The 17,475-nt window shown below is 50.8% G+C and overlaps 1 protein-coding gene across 1 annotated transcript in view; it reads left to right on the top strand.

Moving 5' to 3' along the window:
• The window catches only part of LOC147097820 (ral guanine nucleotide dissociation stimulator-like 1), a 119,816-nt gene that overhangs the window by 11,905 nt on the left and 90,436 nt on the right, over positions 1 to 17,475 (top strand). Inside the window, exons 3-4 of the mRNA XM_085971435.1 lie at positions 10,319 to 10,429; positions 13,837 to 14,045. Of these exons, the coding sequence (XP_085827561.1) occupies positions 10,319 to 10,429; positions 13,837 to 14,045 (320 nt within the window). The remainder of the gene's footprint in view (positions 1 to 10,318; positions 10,430 to 13,836; positions 14,046 to 17,475) is intronic.

The following is a 17,475-nucleotide window of genomic DNA, read 5'->3' as shown; positions in this document are numbered from 1 at the left end:
GCTGGAACTGCTTATGCTCAACATTTCTTCGCACATTTGGTCTGAGCAAATCCAGACGAGATCTCAACCTTCAGTGCCTGTATGGAATGCCAATCTAATTGTATCTTCCGGATCCATTCACGTCCTAGTAGTGGTGGTCCTCCATCTGGCAATACATATAGGTCCATTTTAGGTATTTCCTGGCCTTTGTATATCACTTTCACCCTTATTTTTCCTTTGGGGTAGACTTTTTGCCCCGTGTACGTCTTCAAGACAATCTCTGTAGCTTTCAAGGGTATATGTGAAAATAGCCGCTTGTAGTCCCTTTGGTTTATGACTGTTAGGGCTGATCCTGTGTCCAATTCCATTTTCACTTGGACTCCGTCTATCTTGAGTGTGACCCAGATAGTCTGGTGATCCTCCATTTTGATTACCTTATGTAGTTTCAGACAACCCAGCTCCTTGCTTCCGGAGTCTGTATCACTTTTCTGTTCGTCTGAACTACTGTCCATCACCTTATGTACCTTTTTGTACTTCTCCTGTGGAGATTTCTTACTGCTGGTTTTCTTCCCTGACCTGCAGACTCTTGCTATGTGTCCTGCTTTTCCACACTGTCTGCACACTTGGTCCTTGAACCAACAATCCTTCTGGTCGTGTGTTGTTCTGCCGCAGCGATAACACTTCCCTGCTCCATATGACATTTCATTGGTGCCATATTCTTGCGGTCTCCGTTGTATCTCTGCAGCGCCCCGTGCGGCTGCTTCGTGTGATACTGCCATGCTGAAAGCCTTGTCCAGCGTAAGATCCTTTTCTGATAGAAGCCGTTTCTGGGTTCCTTCACTTTGCAGCCCACACACAAACTTGTCCCTTAACGTATCTGCTAGTCCCGCTCCAAACTGGCAGTGTTTCGATAGCTTGCGCAGTTCCGTTAAGTACTCAGCATTACTTTCGTCTTTATGCTGGTTCCTTTTGTGGAACTTAAATCTTTCTGCTATCAGCAGCGGTGTGGGGTTTAAGTGGTCCTGTAGGATTTCCACTATGCTTTCGAAATTCTTATCCACGAGCTTCTCTGGGGTTATTAGGTTTCGCAGTAAGCCATAAGTTTTTGCACCCATGGAATTCAACAAAACCAGTGCTTTCCTAGCATCTGGCACTTCATTCGCCCTGCAGTACACCTCAATGCGTTCCACATATGTCGCCCAATCTTCGACTTCATTGTCGAACGCAGTGATACTGCCACTCTTCGGCATCCCTGGGTGTGATTAAACTGTCGAAAATGGCATCTCCCGCGCTCTCCCTTCTTCTCCGCTGGCACAAAATGGTGTCTGCCGCGCTTTCCTTTCTTCCCGCGCTCGCCCTTCTCCGCTGCGGCTTCTAAAATGGCGTCTCCCGCGCTCTCCCTTCTTCTCCGCGGCTCAATGGCGTCTCCCGCGCTTCCTTTCTTTCCCCCGCGGACGCTGTTCAGCCCTTGAGCCCTGGCTGTGCTCTGCGCGTTCTCCTGTGCGCCTCTCCCGTTGCCGCCACTCGGTCCTGAACCCGGCTGCTGCTTTACCCTCTCTTTGTTTTTCCTCGACGCCGCTCGGTTTTCAACCCCTGGATGCGCCCTGTGCGCTTCACCCTCTCTCTTACCCCGTCGACGCTGCTCAGCCTTTTCTGTGCCGTCGGTCGGCTCCAGCCGCCACTGTCTGGGAAGGGTCTGCACTGTACCTGTTGCCAGTCTGTTGCTGGATCGTCGTGGCTGGAGAACTAAGCCCAGCTCTCAACAGCCTCCCCTGCGATGTTCACTCTCTGCCGGATGACTGGGCGGTTGCTCGTGGTCGACGCCCGTGCTTCTGGCCTCGACTTTCTTCCACCGTCCTCCTGGAGCGAATCCTTGAAAGGAAATGCAGAGTTGCAGGTAGATTCGAATCGACCTCGTCGCCACTGTTGAATCCGTGATTCTTAAAGTATAATGTTTTCCAATAACTAGACGGAGGCTGTAAGTTAACAATCAACAGGTGTTTACTGGAGGAGGGTAGTCTAAAGACTAACAGTACAGAGGCATGCTCAAGGCTTATATACAGGTGTGGTCACTGCCGGTTCTACAGTATACAGGAGCTGTAAAAGTAGTTCTCTCTTAAAGGTACATACACTACAGTTTTAAAGAGCGTCTTAAAGGGAAAGAAAGGTAGAGAGGCGGCGAGGTTTAGAGTGGGAATTCCAGAGCTTAGGGCCTAGGCAACTGAAGGCAAAGCTTCAAATGGTGGCGCGATTAAAATCAGGGATGCTCAAGAGGCCAGAATTAGAGGAGCGCAGATATCTCAGGGGGGTTGTGGGGCTGGAGGAAATTACAGAGATAGGGAGGAGCAAGACCATGGAGGGATTTGAAAACAAGGATGAGAATTTTAAAATCGAGGTGTTGCTTAACCGGAACCAATGTAGGTCAACGAGCACAGGGGTGATGGGTGAACGGGACTTGGTGCGAGTTAGGACACGGGCAGCAGTTTTGGATGACCTCAACTTTACGTAGGGCAGAATGTGAGAGGCCAGCCAGGAGTGCATTGGAATAGTCAAGTCGAGAGGTAACAAAGGCATGGATGAGCATTTCAGCAGCAGATGAGCTGAGGCAAGGGCGGAGACGGACGATGTTACGGAGGTGGTAATAGGCGGTTTTAATTATGGCGCGGACATGTGGTCAGAAGCTCACCACCAGCACAACCTGTCAAAATCAGCACACAGTGACAGCATTGGTGGCATGTTGGGTATTGCACTCGTCCCTCTCGGGTAAATGGATCAGTAAACACCCAGCTTATGGGAACTCAGAATCTGGGTGGCCCCAGTGGTTTTTCTCTCTCCCCTCGTACATCTCACTTTCACTCGCACTGACACCGTTGAATTAGTATAGAGTGCAGTGGGAATGTTGGGGGAAAAGGCATCACTTCACTCTACCCATTTAATCTCCCGAGTGTTAACTGTGACATTTCTCGAAGGGTTGGCTGTTTGCACAACTCCTTTCAAGGTGAGTCCAGACTGTTTACAGATTAACATGATTTGGGTTGGCGATAGGCTGATTTGTTTTAGTGGAATTTATAGTCCCCAGCGAATGAATTTCTGCTTCTCAAATAACCTGAAGTATTGTCTTATCCATTCTCAGAACACGGCATGAATTTGCTTAATAGAATACAGCCCTGAGTGATCAGTGATTGATAAAATACAGTCCTGGGTGATCGGTCCATTCCCTCTCTTGGTACATTCCTTCTCTCTGTGTGCTCTCCCCTTGTTATGGTTCTCTCTTTTGTTAAACACCATTAATGCTCGTCCCATACTGATGCAGTTCTTAAGAGCCTGGATAATTCAGGAAACTTTTCAAACACAATGAACCTGCCACAAATGTAACACTGAGTCTGTGCTGGGTGTGAACTGTATGGGGTGTGAACTCAATCACTGACACTCTGCTGCTGATGGCCTCAGTCTCACTGACTCCTCCCAGGGTTGTTATTCATACAACACCTCACACTCTGAGCTGCCAGTTGGACTTTAAACTTCTTGCAGCTTGTGCCCTTCTGTCACCCCAGCTCCAGGTTACCAGTTACTTTATCCTGTCATTTCCTTCGACTTTTCAGCTGATTTTAATCCTGATTTTGATGCCCTGTTTATTTTAAACTAGTTCTTGACCCATGTTTAAGATATTGCAAATATATTTGAGCAAAAGCTATTCTATGCATTTGAAATCAGACCACACAGCTTCTGGGAATCTGTGCAAGTAAAGGTTCAGAAGAAAGGAAAGCTGTTCGATGCTGGGAATATGATGCAGGCCTTGAGAGCATGTGAAAGAAAAAGACAGATTAACGTTTGGTTGCCAACGCACCCGATCAGCGTGGAGAGAGATCATTAATTGGATTGATCAAATCTGAAGAGCCGGAGTCTCGGACAGGTTCAGAGTGGGATGAATTGCAGGCTCTATGTGTGGGTCACAAACACTTCACCACTTTTTATTTTTCCTGTGATTTTTGCTCCCTGCAAGTCTTCTAAATCACAAACTGAAGTATAGGCTGTGACCCTGAAACAGGGCTCAAATTGCAGCCTAGAGTGCCTTTCCCTGGTACATTTAATACCTGATAGTTGGATTCTACAAGTGACATGACTGAAGCTTTGCGTTCAAACTGCAATCGATATGCTGAGGATTCATGGACATAAAGATTTCCTGAATTTTCAGAAAAGCAAACCGTTCTGCATTGGAGCAACTGACTGACACAGGGAAGATGAAGAAAGAACTGACAATGGTAATGATTTAAATCTCTTGAGCCGAGTGTGTCTTCTACGTACTGACAATAGATTAGGGGCCGGCTATCTGTTGTATTGATATCAAAACACTGTGCCCCATATCCGGGGTATTGATATCCGATACTGTGCCCCATATCCGGGGTATTGATATCTGATACTGTGCCCCATATCCGGGGTATTGATATCCGATACTGTGCCCCATATCCGGGGTATTGATATCCGATACTGTGCCCCATATCCGGGGTATTGATATCTGATACTGTACTGTACCCCATATCCAGGGTATTGATACCCGATACTGTGCCCCATATCTGGGGTATTGATATCCGATACTGTGCCCCATATCCGGGGTATTGATACCCGATACTGTGCCCCATATCCGGGGTATTGATATCCGATACTGTGCCCCATATCCGGGGTATTGATATCCGATACTGTGCCCCATATCCGGGGTATTGATATCTGATACTGTACTGTACCCCATATCCAGGGTATTGATACCCGATACTGTGCCCCATATCTGGGGTATTGATATCCGATACTGTGCCCCATATCCAGGGTATTGATATCCGATACTGTGCCCCATATCAAGGGTATTGATATCCGACACTGTGCCCCATATCTGGGGTATTGATATCCGATACTGTGCCCCATATCCGGGGTATTGATATCTGATACTGTACTGTACCCCATATCCGGGGTATTGATATCCGATACTGTGCCCCATATCCAGGGTATTGATATCCGATACTGTGCCCCATATCCAGGGTATTGATATCCGACACTGTGCCCCATATCTGGGGTATTGATATCCGATACTGTGCCCCATTTCCGAGGTATTGATATCCGATACTGTGCCCCATATCTGGGGTATTGATATCCGATACTGTGCCCCATATCCGGGGTATTGATACCCGATACTGTACCCCATATCCGGGGTATTGATATCTGATACTGTGCCCCATATCCGGGGTATTGATATTAGACACTGGCCCATATCCGAGGTATTGATACCCGATACTGTGCCTCATATCCGGGGTATTGATACCCGATACTGTGCCTCATATCCCGGGTATTGATACCCGAAGCTGTATCCCATATCCGGGGTATTGATATCAGACACTGGCCCATATCCGAGGTATTGATACCCGATAACTGTGCCCCATATCCGAGGTATTGATATCTGATACTGTGCCCCATATCCGGGGTATTGATATCCGATACTGTTCCCCATATCCGGGGTATTGGTACCCGATACTGTTCCCCATATCCGGGGTATTGATATCTGATACTGTGCCCCATATCCGGGGTATTGATACCCGATACTGTGCCCCATATCCGGGGTATTGATATCTGATACTGTGCCCCATATCCGGGGTATTGATATCTGATACTGTACTGTGCCCCATATCCGGGGTATTGATATCTGATACTGTACTGTGCCCCATATCCGGGGTATTGATATCTGATACTGTACTGTGCCCCATATCCGGGGTATTGATACCCGATACTGTGCCCCATATCTGGGGTATTGATATCCGATACTGTGCCCCATATCCGGGGTATTGATACCCGATACTGTGCCCCATATCCGGGGTATTGATATCCGATACTGTTCCCCATATCCGGGGTATTGATATCTGATACTGTGCCCCATATCCGGGGTATTGATATCTGATACTGTGCCCCATATCCGGGGTATTGATATCTGATACTGTGCCCCATATCCGGGGTATTGATACCCGATACTGTGCCCCATATCCGGGGTATTGATATCTGATACTGTGCCCCATATCCGGGGTATTGATACCCGATACTGTGCCCCATATCCGGGGTATTGATATCCGATACTGTACCCCATATCCGGGGTATTGATACCCGATACTGTGCCCCATATCCGGGGTATTGATATCAGACACTGTGGACCATATCCGGGGTATTGATATCCAACACTGTGCTTCATATCCGGGGTATTGATATCCGATACTGTAGCCCATATCTGGGGTATTGATATCAGACACTGTGGGCCATATCTGGGGTATTGATATCCGATACTGTGGCCCATATCCGGGGTATTGATATCAGACACTGTGCCCCATATCCTGGTATCGATGTTTATAGTCTACCCGATCCTGAACTCCAGGTTCAAGTATGATACCCAACACCTTTATTTTACTAGAATGCCATATTTTCTATTTTCAAATAGGAGTATAAAGCAATACGACAGGAGAGTAATGTTGAGAGTGAGACTAGGGCCCACAGTTTGTGCCCAGGGTCCCAGGGAGTGACCGAGGCCCACAGTTTGTGCCCAGGGAGTGACCGAGGCCCACAGTTTGTGCCCAGGGAGTGACCGAGGCCCACAGTTTGTGCCCAGGGAGTGACCGAGGCCCACAGTTTGTGCCCAGGGTCCCAGGGAGTGACCGAGGCCCACAGTTTGTGTCCAGGGAGTGACCGAGGCCCACAGTTTGTGTCCAGGGAGTGACCGAGGCCCACAGTTTGTGTCCAGGGAGTGACCGAGGCCCACAGTTTGTGTCCAGGGAGTGACCGAGGCCCACAGTTTGTACCCAGGGAGTGACCGAGGCCCACAGTTTGTGTCCAGGGAGTGACCGAGGCCCACAGTTTGTGTCCAGGGAGTGACCGAGGCCCACAGTTTGTGCCCAGGGAGTGACCGAGGCCCACAGTTTGTGCCCAGGGAGTGACCGAGGCCCACAGTTTGTGCCCAGGGAGTGACCGAGGCCCACAGTTTGTGTCCAGGGAGTGACCGAGGCCCACAGTTTGTGTCCAGGGAGTGACCGAGGCCCACAGTTTGTGTCCAGGGTGTGACTGAGGCCCACAGTTTGTGCCCAGGGTCCCAGGGAGTGACCGAGGCCCACAGTTTGTGTCCAGGGAGTGACCGAGGCCCACAGTTTGTGCCCAGGGTCCCAGGGAGTGACCGAGGCCCACAGTTTGTGTCCAGGGAGTGACCGAGGCCCACAGTTTGTGTCCAGGGAGTGACCGAGGCCCACAGTTTGTGTCCAGGGTGTGACTGAGGCCCACAGTTTGTGCCCAGGGAGTGACCGAGGCCCACAGTTTGTGTCCAGGGAGTGACCGAGGCCCACAGTTTGTGTCCAGGGAGTGACCGAGGCCCACAGTTTGTGTCCAGGGTGTGACTGAGGCCCACAGTTTGTGTCCAGGGAGTGACCGAGGCACACAGTTTGTGTCCAGGGAGTGACCGAGGCCCACAGTTTGTGCCCAGGGAGTGACCGAGGCCCACAGTTTGTGTCCAGGGTGTGACTGAGGCCCACAGTTTGTGCCCAGGGTCCCAGGGAGTGACCGAGGCCCACAGTTTGTGTCCAGGGAGTGACCGAGGCCCACAGTTTGTGCCCAGGGTCCCAGGGAGTGACCGAGGCCCACAGTTTGTGTCCAGGGAGTGACCGAGGCCCACAGTTTGTGCCCAGGGAGTGACTGAGGCCCACAGTTTGTGCCCAGGGAGTGACTGAGGCCCACAGTTTGTGTCCAGGGAGTGACCGAGGCCCACAGTTTGTGTCCAGGGAGTGACCGAGGCCCACAGTTTGTGTCCAGGGTGTGACCGAGGCCCACAGTTTGTGTCCAGGGAGTGACCGAGGCCCACAGTTTGTGTCCAGGGAGTGACCGAGGCCCACAGTTTGTGTCCAGGGAGTGACCGAGGCCCACAAGTTTGTGCCCAGGGTGTGACCGAGGCCCACAGTTTGTGTCCAGGGAGTGACCGAGGCCCACAGTTTGTGTCCAGGGTGTGACCGAGGCCCACAGTTTGTGCCCAGGGTGTGACCGAGGCCCACAGTTTGTGCCCAGGGAGTGACCGAGGCTCACAGTTTGTGCCCGGGGAGTGACCGAGGCCCACAGTTTGTGCCCAGGGTCCCAGGGAGTGACCGAGGCTCACAGTTTGTGTCCAGGGTGTGACCGAGGCCCACAGTTTGTGCCCAGGGAGTGACCGAGGCCCACAGTTTGTGCCCAGGGAGTGACCGAGGCCCACAGTTTGTGCCCAGGGAGTGACCGAGGCCCACAGTTTGTGCCCAGGGAGTGACCGAGGCCCACAGTTTGTGCCCAGGGAGTGACCGAGGCCCACAGTTTGCATGTCTGTTGCTCTCTCCCTGTTTTCAGTAAACAGGCAGGTTACCTGGGTGTGAGTGCAGTGTGATGCAAACAGTCAGGTATGTTTTGATTTTCTGTGCTGGTCTTGTGTGGTATAAACACCCTGAGCACCCTCACACTTACCCGCAGCACACTGACAGCTCAGAACACCACAGCTCTTGCAATACCTGCGTGTGTTCGGTGAAAGCACCTTCCATTACCTCAGGGCCCCCCAAATCACTTCTGAAGAGATAGTGGATGCATTGGTTTTGATCTTCCAAAATTCCCTAGATTCTCGAAAGATCCCACGAATTGGAAGGTAGCAAATGTAACACCGCTATTCATGAAAGGAGGGAGAGAAAAAACAGGGAACTACAGGCCAGTTAGCCTGACATCAGTTGTCGGGAAAATGCTGGAATCCATTGTTAAGGAAGTGGTATCAGAGCACTTAGAAAATTATAACATGATTAGGCAGAGTCAACATGGTTTTATGAAAGGGAAATCGTGTTTCACAAATTTATTAGAGTTTTCTGAGGATGTAACTAGCAGGATAGATAAAGGGGAACCAGTGGATGTAATATATTTGGATTTCCTAAAGGCATTCGATAAGGTGCCACATAAAAGGTTATTACACAAGATTAGGGCTCATGGGGTTGGGGGTAATATAGTAGCATGGATAGAGGATTGGTTAACAGACAGAAAACAGAGAGTTGGGATAAATGGGTCATTTTCAGGTTGGCAAACTGTAACTAGTGGGGTGCCACAGCGATCAGTGTTGGGGCCTCAGCTATTTACAATCTATATTAATGACCTAGATGAAGGGGCCGAGTATAATGTATTCAAGTTTGCTGATGATACAAAGCTAGGTGGGACAGTGAGCTGTGAGAAGAACACAGAGTCTGCAAAGGGATGTAGATAGACTCAGTGAGTGGGCAGTAAGGTGGCAGATGGAGAATAATGTAGGGAAATGTGAGGTTATTCACTTCGGTAGGAAGAATAGAAAAACAGAATTTTTTTAAATGGTGAGAAACTTTCAAATGTTGGTGCTCAGAGAGATTTGGGTGTCCTTGCGCAAGAAACACAGAAAGCTAGCATGCAGGTACAGCAAGCAATAAGGAAGGCAAATGCCATGTTGGCCTTTATTGCAAGGGGGTTGGAGTATAAGAGTCAGGAAGTCTTGCTACAATTGTACAGGGCCTTGGTGAGACCACACCTGGAGTACTGGGCACAGTTTTGGTCTCCTTATCTAAGGAAGGATATACTTGCCTTGGAGGCGGTGCAACAAAGGTTCATTAAATTGATTCCTAGGATGAGAGGACTGTCCTATGAGGAGAGATTGCATAGAATGGGCATATACCCTCTGGTGTTTAGAAGAATGAGAGGTGATCTCATCGAAACATACAAGATTCTGAAGGGGATTGACAGGGTAGACGCGGAGAGGTTGTTTCCCCTGGCTGGAGTGTCTAGAACTAGGGGGCATAGTCTCAGGATAAGGGATAGGCCATTTAAGACTGAGATGAGGAGGAATTTCTTCACTCAGAGGGTTGTGAATCTTTGGAATTCTCTGCCCCAGAGGGCTGTGGATGCTCAGTCTTTGAGTACATGCAAGGCTGAGATAGATTTTTGGACTCTAGGGGAATCCAGGGATATGGAAATCGGGTGGGAAAGTGGAGTTGAGCTCGATGATCAGCCATGATCTTATTGAATGGCAGAGCAGGCTTGCGGGGCCATATGGCCCACTCCTGCTTTTATTTAAGAAGAAATAAAATGACATACAATTGAAGCACAGTCACTGTTGTGATGCATGAAACCTGGCTGCCAATTTGTGAACAGCAAGATCCCACAAACATCAGGTTGACAATGATCAGCTAATCTGTTTAAGTTGTTTAAGGGATAAATATTGGTCTGTGGGTTACACTCACTCGCTGTGGATGAAACTCGCCCTGAAAGTGGCCGCACTATTTACCCAGATTCACTCTTGTGATAGAACCCAATCCAGGACTGGGGTGAGGAGCAGGAGGACGGAGTGATTTACAACATCAAACTGAAGCGGGTGCACCTCCCGGAGCCTGTCTGTGAAGGAGCTATGTCTCCTAAGGTAAGAGAACCACAGACACACCTAACACCCAGTGACTCCCAGACACAGGCCCAGTGACACCCAGACACGGGCCCAGTGACACCCAGACACGGGCCCAGTGACACCCAGACAGGGGCCCAGTGACTCACAGACAGGAGTCCAGTGACTCCCAGACACGGGCCCGGCGACGCCCAGACACGGGCCCGGCGACGCCCAGACACGGGCCCGGCGACGCCCAGACACGGGCCCGGCGACGCCCAGACACGGGCCCGGCGACTCCCAGACACGGGCCCGGCGACTCCCAGACACGGGCCCGGCGACTCCCAGACACCCTCGCCCAGCGACTCCCAGACACCCTCGCCCAGCGACTCCCAGACACCCCCGCCCAGCGACTCCCAGACACCCCCGCCCAGCGACTCCCAGACACCCCCGCCCAACGACTCCCAGACACCCCCGCCCAGCGACTCCCAGACACCCTCGCCCAGTGACTCCCAGACACCCAGATATAGAGCATAGACAATGGGAACAGTGGAAATGGAACATACACACTGGGAACAGCGGAATATGGAACATACACACTGGGAACAGCGGAATATGGAACATACACACTGGGAACAGCGGAATATGGAACATACACACTGGGAACAGCGGAATATGGAACATACACACTGGGAACAGCGGCATATGGAACATACACAATGGGAACAGCGGAATATGGAACATACACACTGGGAACAGCAGAATATTATCTTAATGGCAAGAAACTGGAAAGTACTGAAGTACAAAGGGATCTGGGGGTCCTGGTGCACGAAACTCAAAAAGTTAGTATGCAGGTGCAGCAAGTGATCAAGAAGGCCAATGGAATGTTGGCTTTCATTGCTAGGGGGATAGAATATAAAAACAGGGAGGTATTGCTGCAGTTGTACAAGGTATTGGTGAGACCGCACCTGGAATACTGCATACAGTTTTGGTGTCCATACTTAAGAAAAGACATACTTGCTCTTGAGTCAGTACAAAGAAGGTTCACTCGGTTAATCCCGGGGATGAGGGGGTGGTCATATGAGGAGAGGTTGAGTAGATTGGGACTCTACTCATTGGAGATCAGAAGAATGAGAGGCGATCTTATTGAAACATATAAGATTGTGAAGGGGCTTGATCGGGTGGATGCGGTGAGGATGTTCCCAATGATGGGTGAAACTAGAACTAGGGGGCATAATCTTAGAATAAGGGGCTGCTCTTTCAAAACTGAGATGAGGAGAAACTTCTTCACTCAGAGGGTGGTAGGTTTGTGGAATTTGCTGCCCCAGAAAGCTGTGGAAGCTACATCATTAAATAAATTTAAAACACAAATAGATAGTTTCTTAGAAGTAAAGGGAATTAAGGGTTACGGGGAGCGGGCAGGAAATTGGACATGAGTCTAGGTTCGGAATGGTCATGGCCCTGTGGGTGGTGGAGTGGGCCCAGGGGCTGTGTAGCCTTGTTCTGCTCCTACTTGTGTTCTAATTCTGTGTTAGATTTCAGGAGATGGTTTTATTCCTGTTCCTGGCTGGGTGGAGATCGCCTTTACAGAAGGTAAGTACTGTAGAAAATATAGGGACAGTGTGATCTCCTGGACGAGTTTCGATCGCCTAGATGGGTCGGAGAGGAATTTCCCAGATTTTTCCTCCCAAATTGGCCATTGGGTTTTTTATCTGGTTTTTCGCCTCTCCCGGGAGATCACATGGGTTCGGGACAGGGGTAGAAGATTTGTGGTTAGGATCAGATCAGCCATAATCTTATTGAATGGTGGAGCAGGCTCGAGGGGCCGATTGGCCTACTCCTGCTCCTATTTCTTATGTTCTTATGTTCTAATATGGAACATACAATGGGAACAGTGGAATATGGGGCATAGAGGTGGATGAGGAGAGATAATGCAACATGCTTACAGTCACTGAGGATGACACTGGTCACTTTGGTTAGGGCTGTTTTGGTGCTCTGGATGGGAAAGAGATCCAAATAGGGACTAATGGGAAAGATGAGCACGGTTTTGGGAGGTGAAAACACATTCAAGGAGTTTGGACTGGAAATGGAGGTTGGTGATTGGGCAGCAGTTTGCAAGGACAGAGGAGTATGGGTGAGGTTTTTGAGGAAGGGTTTAATGGTTTTGAAGGGGGGGCAGAACCAGAAGAATACCTGTCAGCTAGCATTGGGGCCAGGAAGAGCATTTAGGTGGTCAGCAGTTTAGTGGGAATGAGGTCACGAGAGCAAGAATTGAGTGTCATGGACAAGATGATCTCAGAGAGGGTATGAGGGGAGATAGCAGAGAAACTAGAGAAAGACGTGGGGTCAACACTAGGGCAGTGGGGATCCTTGGGGGAAGTTTGGCTTGATGGGCTAAGGGGAGGGGGAAACAGCAGATGCAGCTGAATGATGGTGGGGGACTCAGCAATGGTAGTACCATCGAAGGTCAGGGGAGGTGGCTGGGCTTTCTCTTGTTCCAGATGGTCATTACTTGAAACTTATGTGGTGCGAACGTTATTTGCCACTTGTCAGTTCAAGCCTGCATGATATCTAGATCCAGGTGTAGGCTGACATGGGCTGCTTCATTACCATAGGAGTTACGAACAGAGCTTAACACTGTGGAATCGTCAGCAAACAGTCTCACTCCTGACCTGTGATGGTGGGATGCTCATTGATGCAGCAGCTGAAGATGGCTGGGCCAAGGACACTGCCCTGACCAACTCCTGCAGCGATGTCCTGAGGCTGCAATGATTGTCTTCCAACAACCACAACTCCCTTTGTGCCAGGCATGATTCCAGCCATTGGTGGGTTTTCCATTTGACTTCAGTGTTGCTGGGGCTCCTTGGTGCCATAGTTGGTTGATGTCAAGAGCAGTTAGTCTCACCAATCCCGTGACATTCACTCACATTCATGTCTGGATCAAGGCTGCAATGTGGTCTGGAACTGAATAGTTCTGGTGGAAAAATTTGTACTGAGCGTCAGTGAGCAAGTTATTGGTGAGTAGGTGTTGCTTGATGGCATTATTGATAACTCCTTCCATGACTTTACTGATGATTGGGAGGAGGCTAATAGGACAGTAACTGGCTGGGTTAAACGTATCCTGTATTTCTGAATAGGACATACCTGAGCAATCTTCTGCATTGTCGGGTAGATGGCAGTGTCATTGCTGCACTGGAACAACTTGGCTCAGGCCCATAGCCTCTGCTGTGTCCAGTGCACTAAGCCACTTCTTATCCCACTCTCCCGCTCATTCCTTGTACCATTTAATATTCCTCTTTTTCAAGCAACTGTCATGGTGAGGCAGCTAGGTATTTGTTGTCTGCTAATGGCAGAGGGAATGATCCCTGCTGCTCCTTGCTTCTGTCGTGTGACTAATTTATATAAATGCATGAATTACTTTTTATTTAATTTTCTGACACCGGCTGCAGACAGATGAAAGGCAGGCGCAGGGCAGCAGGGGCACCGTCCAGTACAAGACCTTCAAGATTCGAACTGTGAAGGCTGCAACTTTGGAGAAACTGGTGGAAAAGCTGGTGAGAGGTTCTGGAGAGCATGACCCCACATACGTCAATGTTTTCTTGTCCACATATCGAGCCTTTGCTTCAACACAGCAAGTACTGGAACTGCTCTTGGACAGGTAGGATCCTGAGGCACAGGCAACCCAAGGCTGTTTGGAGAAGAGAAATCTGAGGGGAGAGATTATCCATGTATCTAAGATCCTTAAGGGAATCAAAACATTTGACCTGATAATGTGTTCAAGATTTCCATAAACTCCAGAGCGAGGAGACATGGGCTCAGATCCGAGAGAGTGAAGATGCACAGATAGTTTAGATAGCTTAGATTGGACTACTTTACGCAGAGGGCAGTGAGTGCATGGAACAGAGTGCCCAGGGAGGCAGTGGGTAGCACTCTGGCCTCTGAGTCAGAAGGTTGTGGGTTCAAGCCCCACCCCAGAGACTTGAACACATTATCTAGGCTGACACGCCAGTGCAGCACTGAGGGAGCGCCGCACTGAGGGAGCGCCGCACTGTCGGAGGGGCAGTACTGAGGGAGCGCCGCACTGTCGGAGGGGCAGTACTGAGGGAGCGCCGCACTGAGGGAGCGCAGCACTGAGGGAGCGCCGCACTGTCGGAGGGGCAGTACTGAGGGAGCGCAGCACTGAGGGAGCGCCGCACTGAGGGAGCGCCGCACTGTCGGAGGGGCAGTACTGAGGGAGCGCCGCACTGTCGGAGGGGCAGTACTGAGGGAGCGCCGCACTGTCGGAGGGGCAGTACTGAGGGAGTGCCGCACTGTCGGAGGGGCAGTACTGAGGGAGTGCCGCACTGTCGGAGGGGCAGTACTGAGGGAGCGCCGCACTGTCGGAGGGGCAGTACTGAGGGAGCGCCGCACTGTCGGAGGGGCAGTACTGAGGGAGCGCCGCACTGTCGGAGGGGCAGTACTGAGAGAGCGCCGCACTGTCGGAGGGGCAGTACTGAGGGAGCGCCGCACTGTCGGAGGGGCAGTACTGAGGGAGCGCCGCACTGTCGGAGGGGCAGTACTGAGGGTGTGCTGCGCTGTCGGAGGGGCAGTACTGAGGGAGTGCCACACTGTCGGAGAGGCAGCACTGAGGGAGCGCCGCACTGTTGGAGGGGCAGTACTGAGGGAGCGCCGCACTGTTGGAGGTGCCGTCTTTTGGATAAAACATTAAACCGAGGCCCTGTCTGCCCTCTCAGGTGGATGTAAAAGATCCTATGGCACTATTTCGAAGAAGATCAGGGGAGAGTTCTCCGGTGTCCTGGGGCCAATATTTATTCCTCAATCAACATCACTAATCTGGTCATTATCACATTGCTCTTTGTGGGATCTTGCTGTACGCAAATTGGCTGCCGTGTTTCCCACATGAGCTTTTCAAAAGAGAAGCAGGTAGTTCCACCAGCTAGAAGCAGCCTGGGAGTACAACAGCAAAGGAATGGGTAAGATGAATGAGAGGTAAAAGGCAGATCAGGTGCAACACTCCCAAGGGCAAACACAGCACCTGGGTACAAGCAACATGCTCAGCACAGACAATATGAAAATAAAATAACTTTTCTCCAGAACTTTTGCTCCAATAGAATGAAGTATCTCACCCCTGTGAGGGCCTGCATGACTGAGAGGGATTAGACTGGGAGGGCAGCCAGATGTTCCGAGCCACTTTGGAGGGTTAACACACAGACATTTACTAATACAGCCTGGAGACCCCCTACTAACAAACCTGAGAGAGGGACAATTACAGGGATAAGCACAGACACCCTGAGAGACAGAGACAGACACCCTGAGAGACAGACACCCTGAGAGACAGGGACAGACACCCTGAGAGACAGGGACAGACACCCTGAGAGACAGAGACAGACACCCTGAGAGACAGACACCCTGAGAGACAGAGACAGACACCCTGAGAGACAGACACCCTGAGAGACAGACACCCTGAGAGACAGACACCCTGAGAGACAGACACCCTGAGAGACAGACACAGACACCCTGAGAGACAGAGACGGACACCCCGAGAGACAGAGACGGACACCCCGAGAGACAGGGACGGACACCCCGAGAGACAGGGACGGACACCCCGAGAGACAGGGACGGACACCCCGAGAGACAGGGACGGACACCCCGAGAGACAGGGACGGACACCCCGAGAGACTGGGACAGAGAGAAGATGCAAATTCCTGAGCAGCTGCAGAACAAAATTGTCAAGTTTTTAATGTTCAAGGTTGACATCATCTGACTATTACCTTCCTGACCATCTTTTATTTCACTCTTTTCATTGAGTACTGTGTTGCACACTGAGACGCACTGTTCATCATGTTTTCTGAATAAACAAAGGGTTAGCCAGAGAGAGAGATCGAGCGAGAGAAACAGTACACAGAAGCAGGTGATCCCTGGGCCCTGTGATCAGCGTGTGGCCCCAGGTCTGGACTCTTTACTTTATTATTGGGAAGTGATTTGAGGTGAGAACTTGGAATTCGCTGCCAATGGAAGTGCTGGAAGCGGAGACACTCAATGTTTTCAAGGGGAGACTGGATAGGCACTTGAGGGAAACAAACTTGCAGGGCTACGGGGATAGAGCGGGGGAATGGGACTGACTGGATTGCTCTACAGAGAGCTGGCACGGACTCAATGGGCCGAATGGCCTCCTTCAGTGCCCTTTGACTCTATGACTATGATTTGGGCCATCCTGCAAGGTCCTTTTAGAATGGGATTTTATATCAACTTAAATTCCTCCCAGTAATCCTAACTAACTGGCTTCAACAGGAAGGGATAGTTTGCTACGGGCTGTTAGTACTTTCAGTGACAGATACTTTGCCCATAATTTGGAATCTAACGTTACAGTGAAAATAATTAAAAACAGGATGTGTCTTAGGAACTTGATAGCAGACGATGGGAGTGTGGGATAGGGCTGGTGGGAGGAGATGGGAGTGTGGGATAGAGCTGGTGGGAGGCGATGGGAGTGTGGGATAGAGCTGGTGGGAGGAGATGGGAGTGTGGGATAGAGCTGGTGGGAGGAGATGGGAGTGTGGGATAGAGCTGGTGGGAGGAGATTGGAGTGTGGGATCGAGCTGGTGGGAGGAGATGGGAGTGTGGGATAGGGCTGGTGGGAGGAGATGGGAGTGTGGGATCGAGCTGGTGGGAGGAGATGGGAATGTGGGATAGAGCTGGTGGGAGGAGATGGGAGTGTGGGATCGAGCTGGTGGGAGGAGATGGGAGTGTGGGATCGAGCTGGTGGGAGGAGATGGGAGTGTGGGATAGGGCTGGTGGGAGGAGATGTGAGTGTGGGATAGGGCTGGTGGGAGGAGATGGGAGTGTGGGATAGAGCTGGTGGGAGGAGATGGGAGTGTGGGATAGAGCTGGTGGGAGGAGATGGGAGTGTGGGATAGAGCTGGTGGGAGGAGATGGGAGTGTGGGATAGAGCTGGTGGGAGGAGATGGGAGTGTGGGATAGAGCTGGTGGGAGGAGATGGGAGTGTGGGATAGAGCTGGTGGGAGACGATGGGAGTGTGGGATAGAGCTGGTGGGAGGAGATGGGAATGTGGGATAGAGCTGGTGGGAGGA

The sequence above is a fragment of the Somniosus microcephalus genome, chromosome 31 (assembly GCF_052327205.1).
Source record: "Somniosus microcephalus isolate GS21.2 chromosome 31, FLI_Smic_1.0, whole genome shotgun sequence".
NCBI lineage: Eukaryota > Metazoa > Chordata > Chondrichthyes > Squaliformes > Somniosidae > Somniosus > Somniosus microcephalus.
This window is presented reverse-complemented; position numbering and strand designations above follow the sequence as displayed.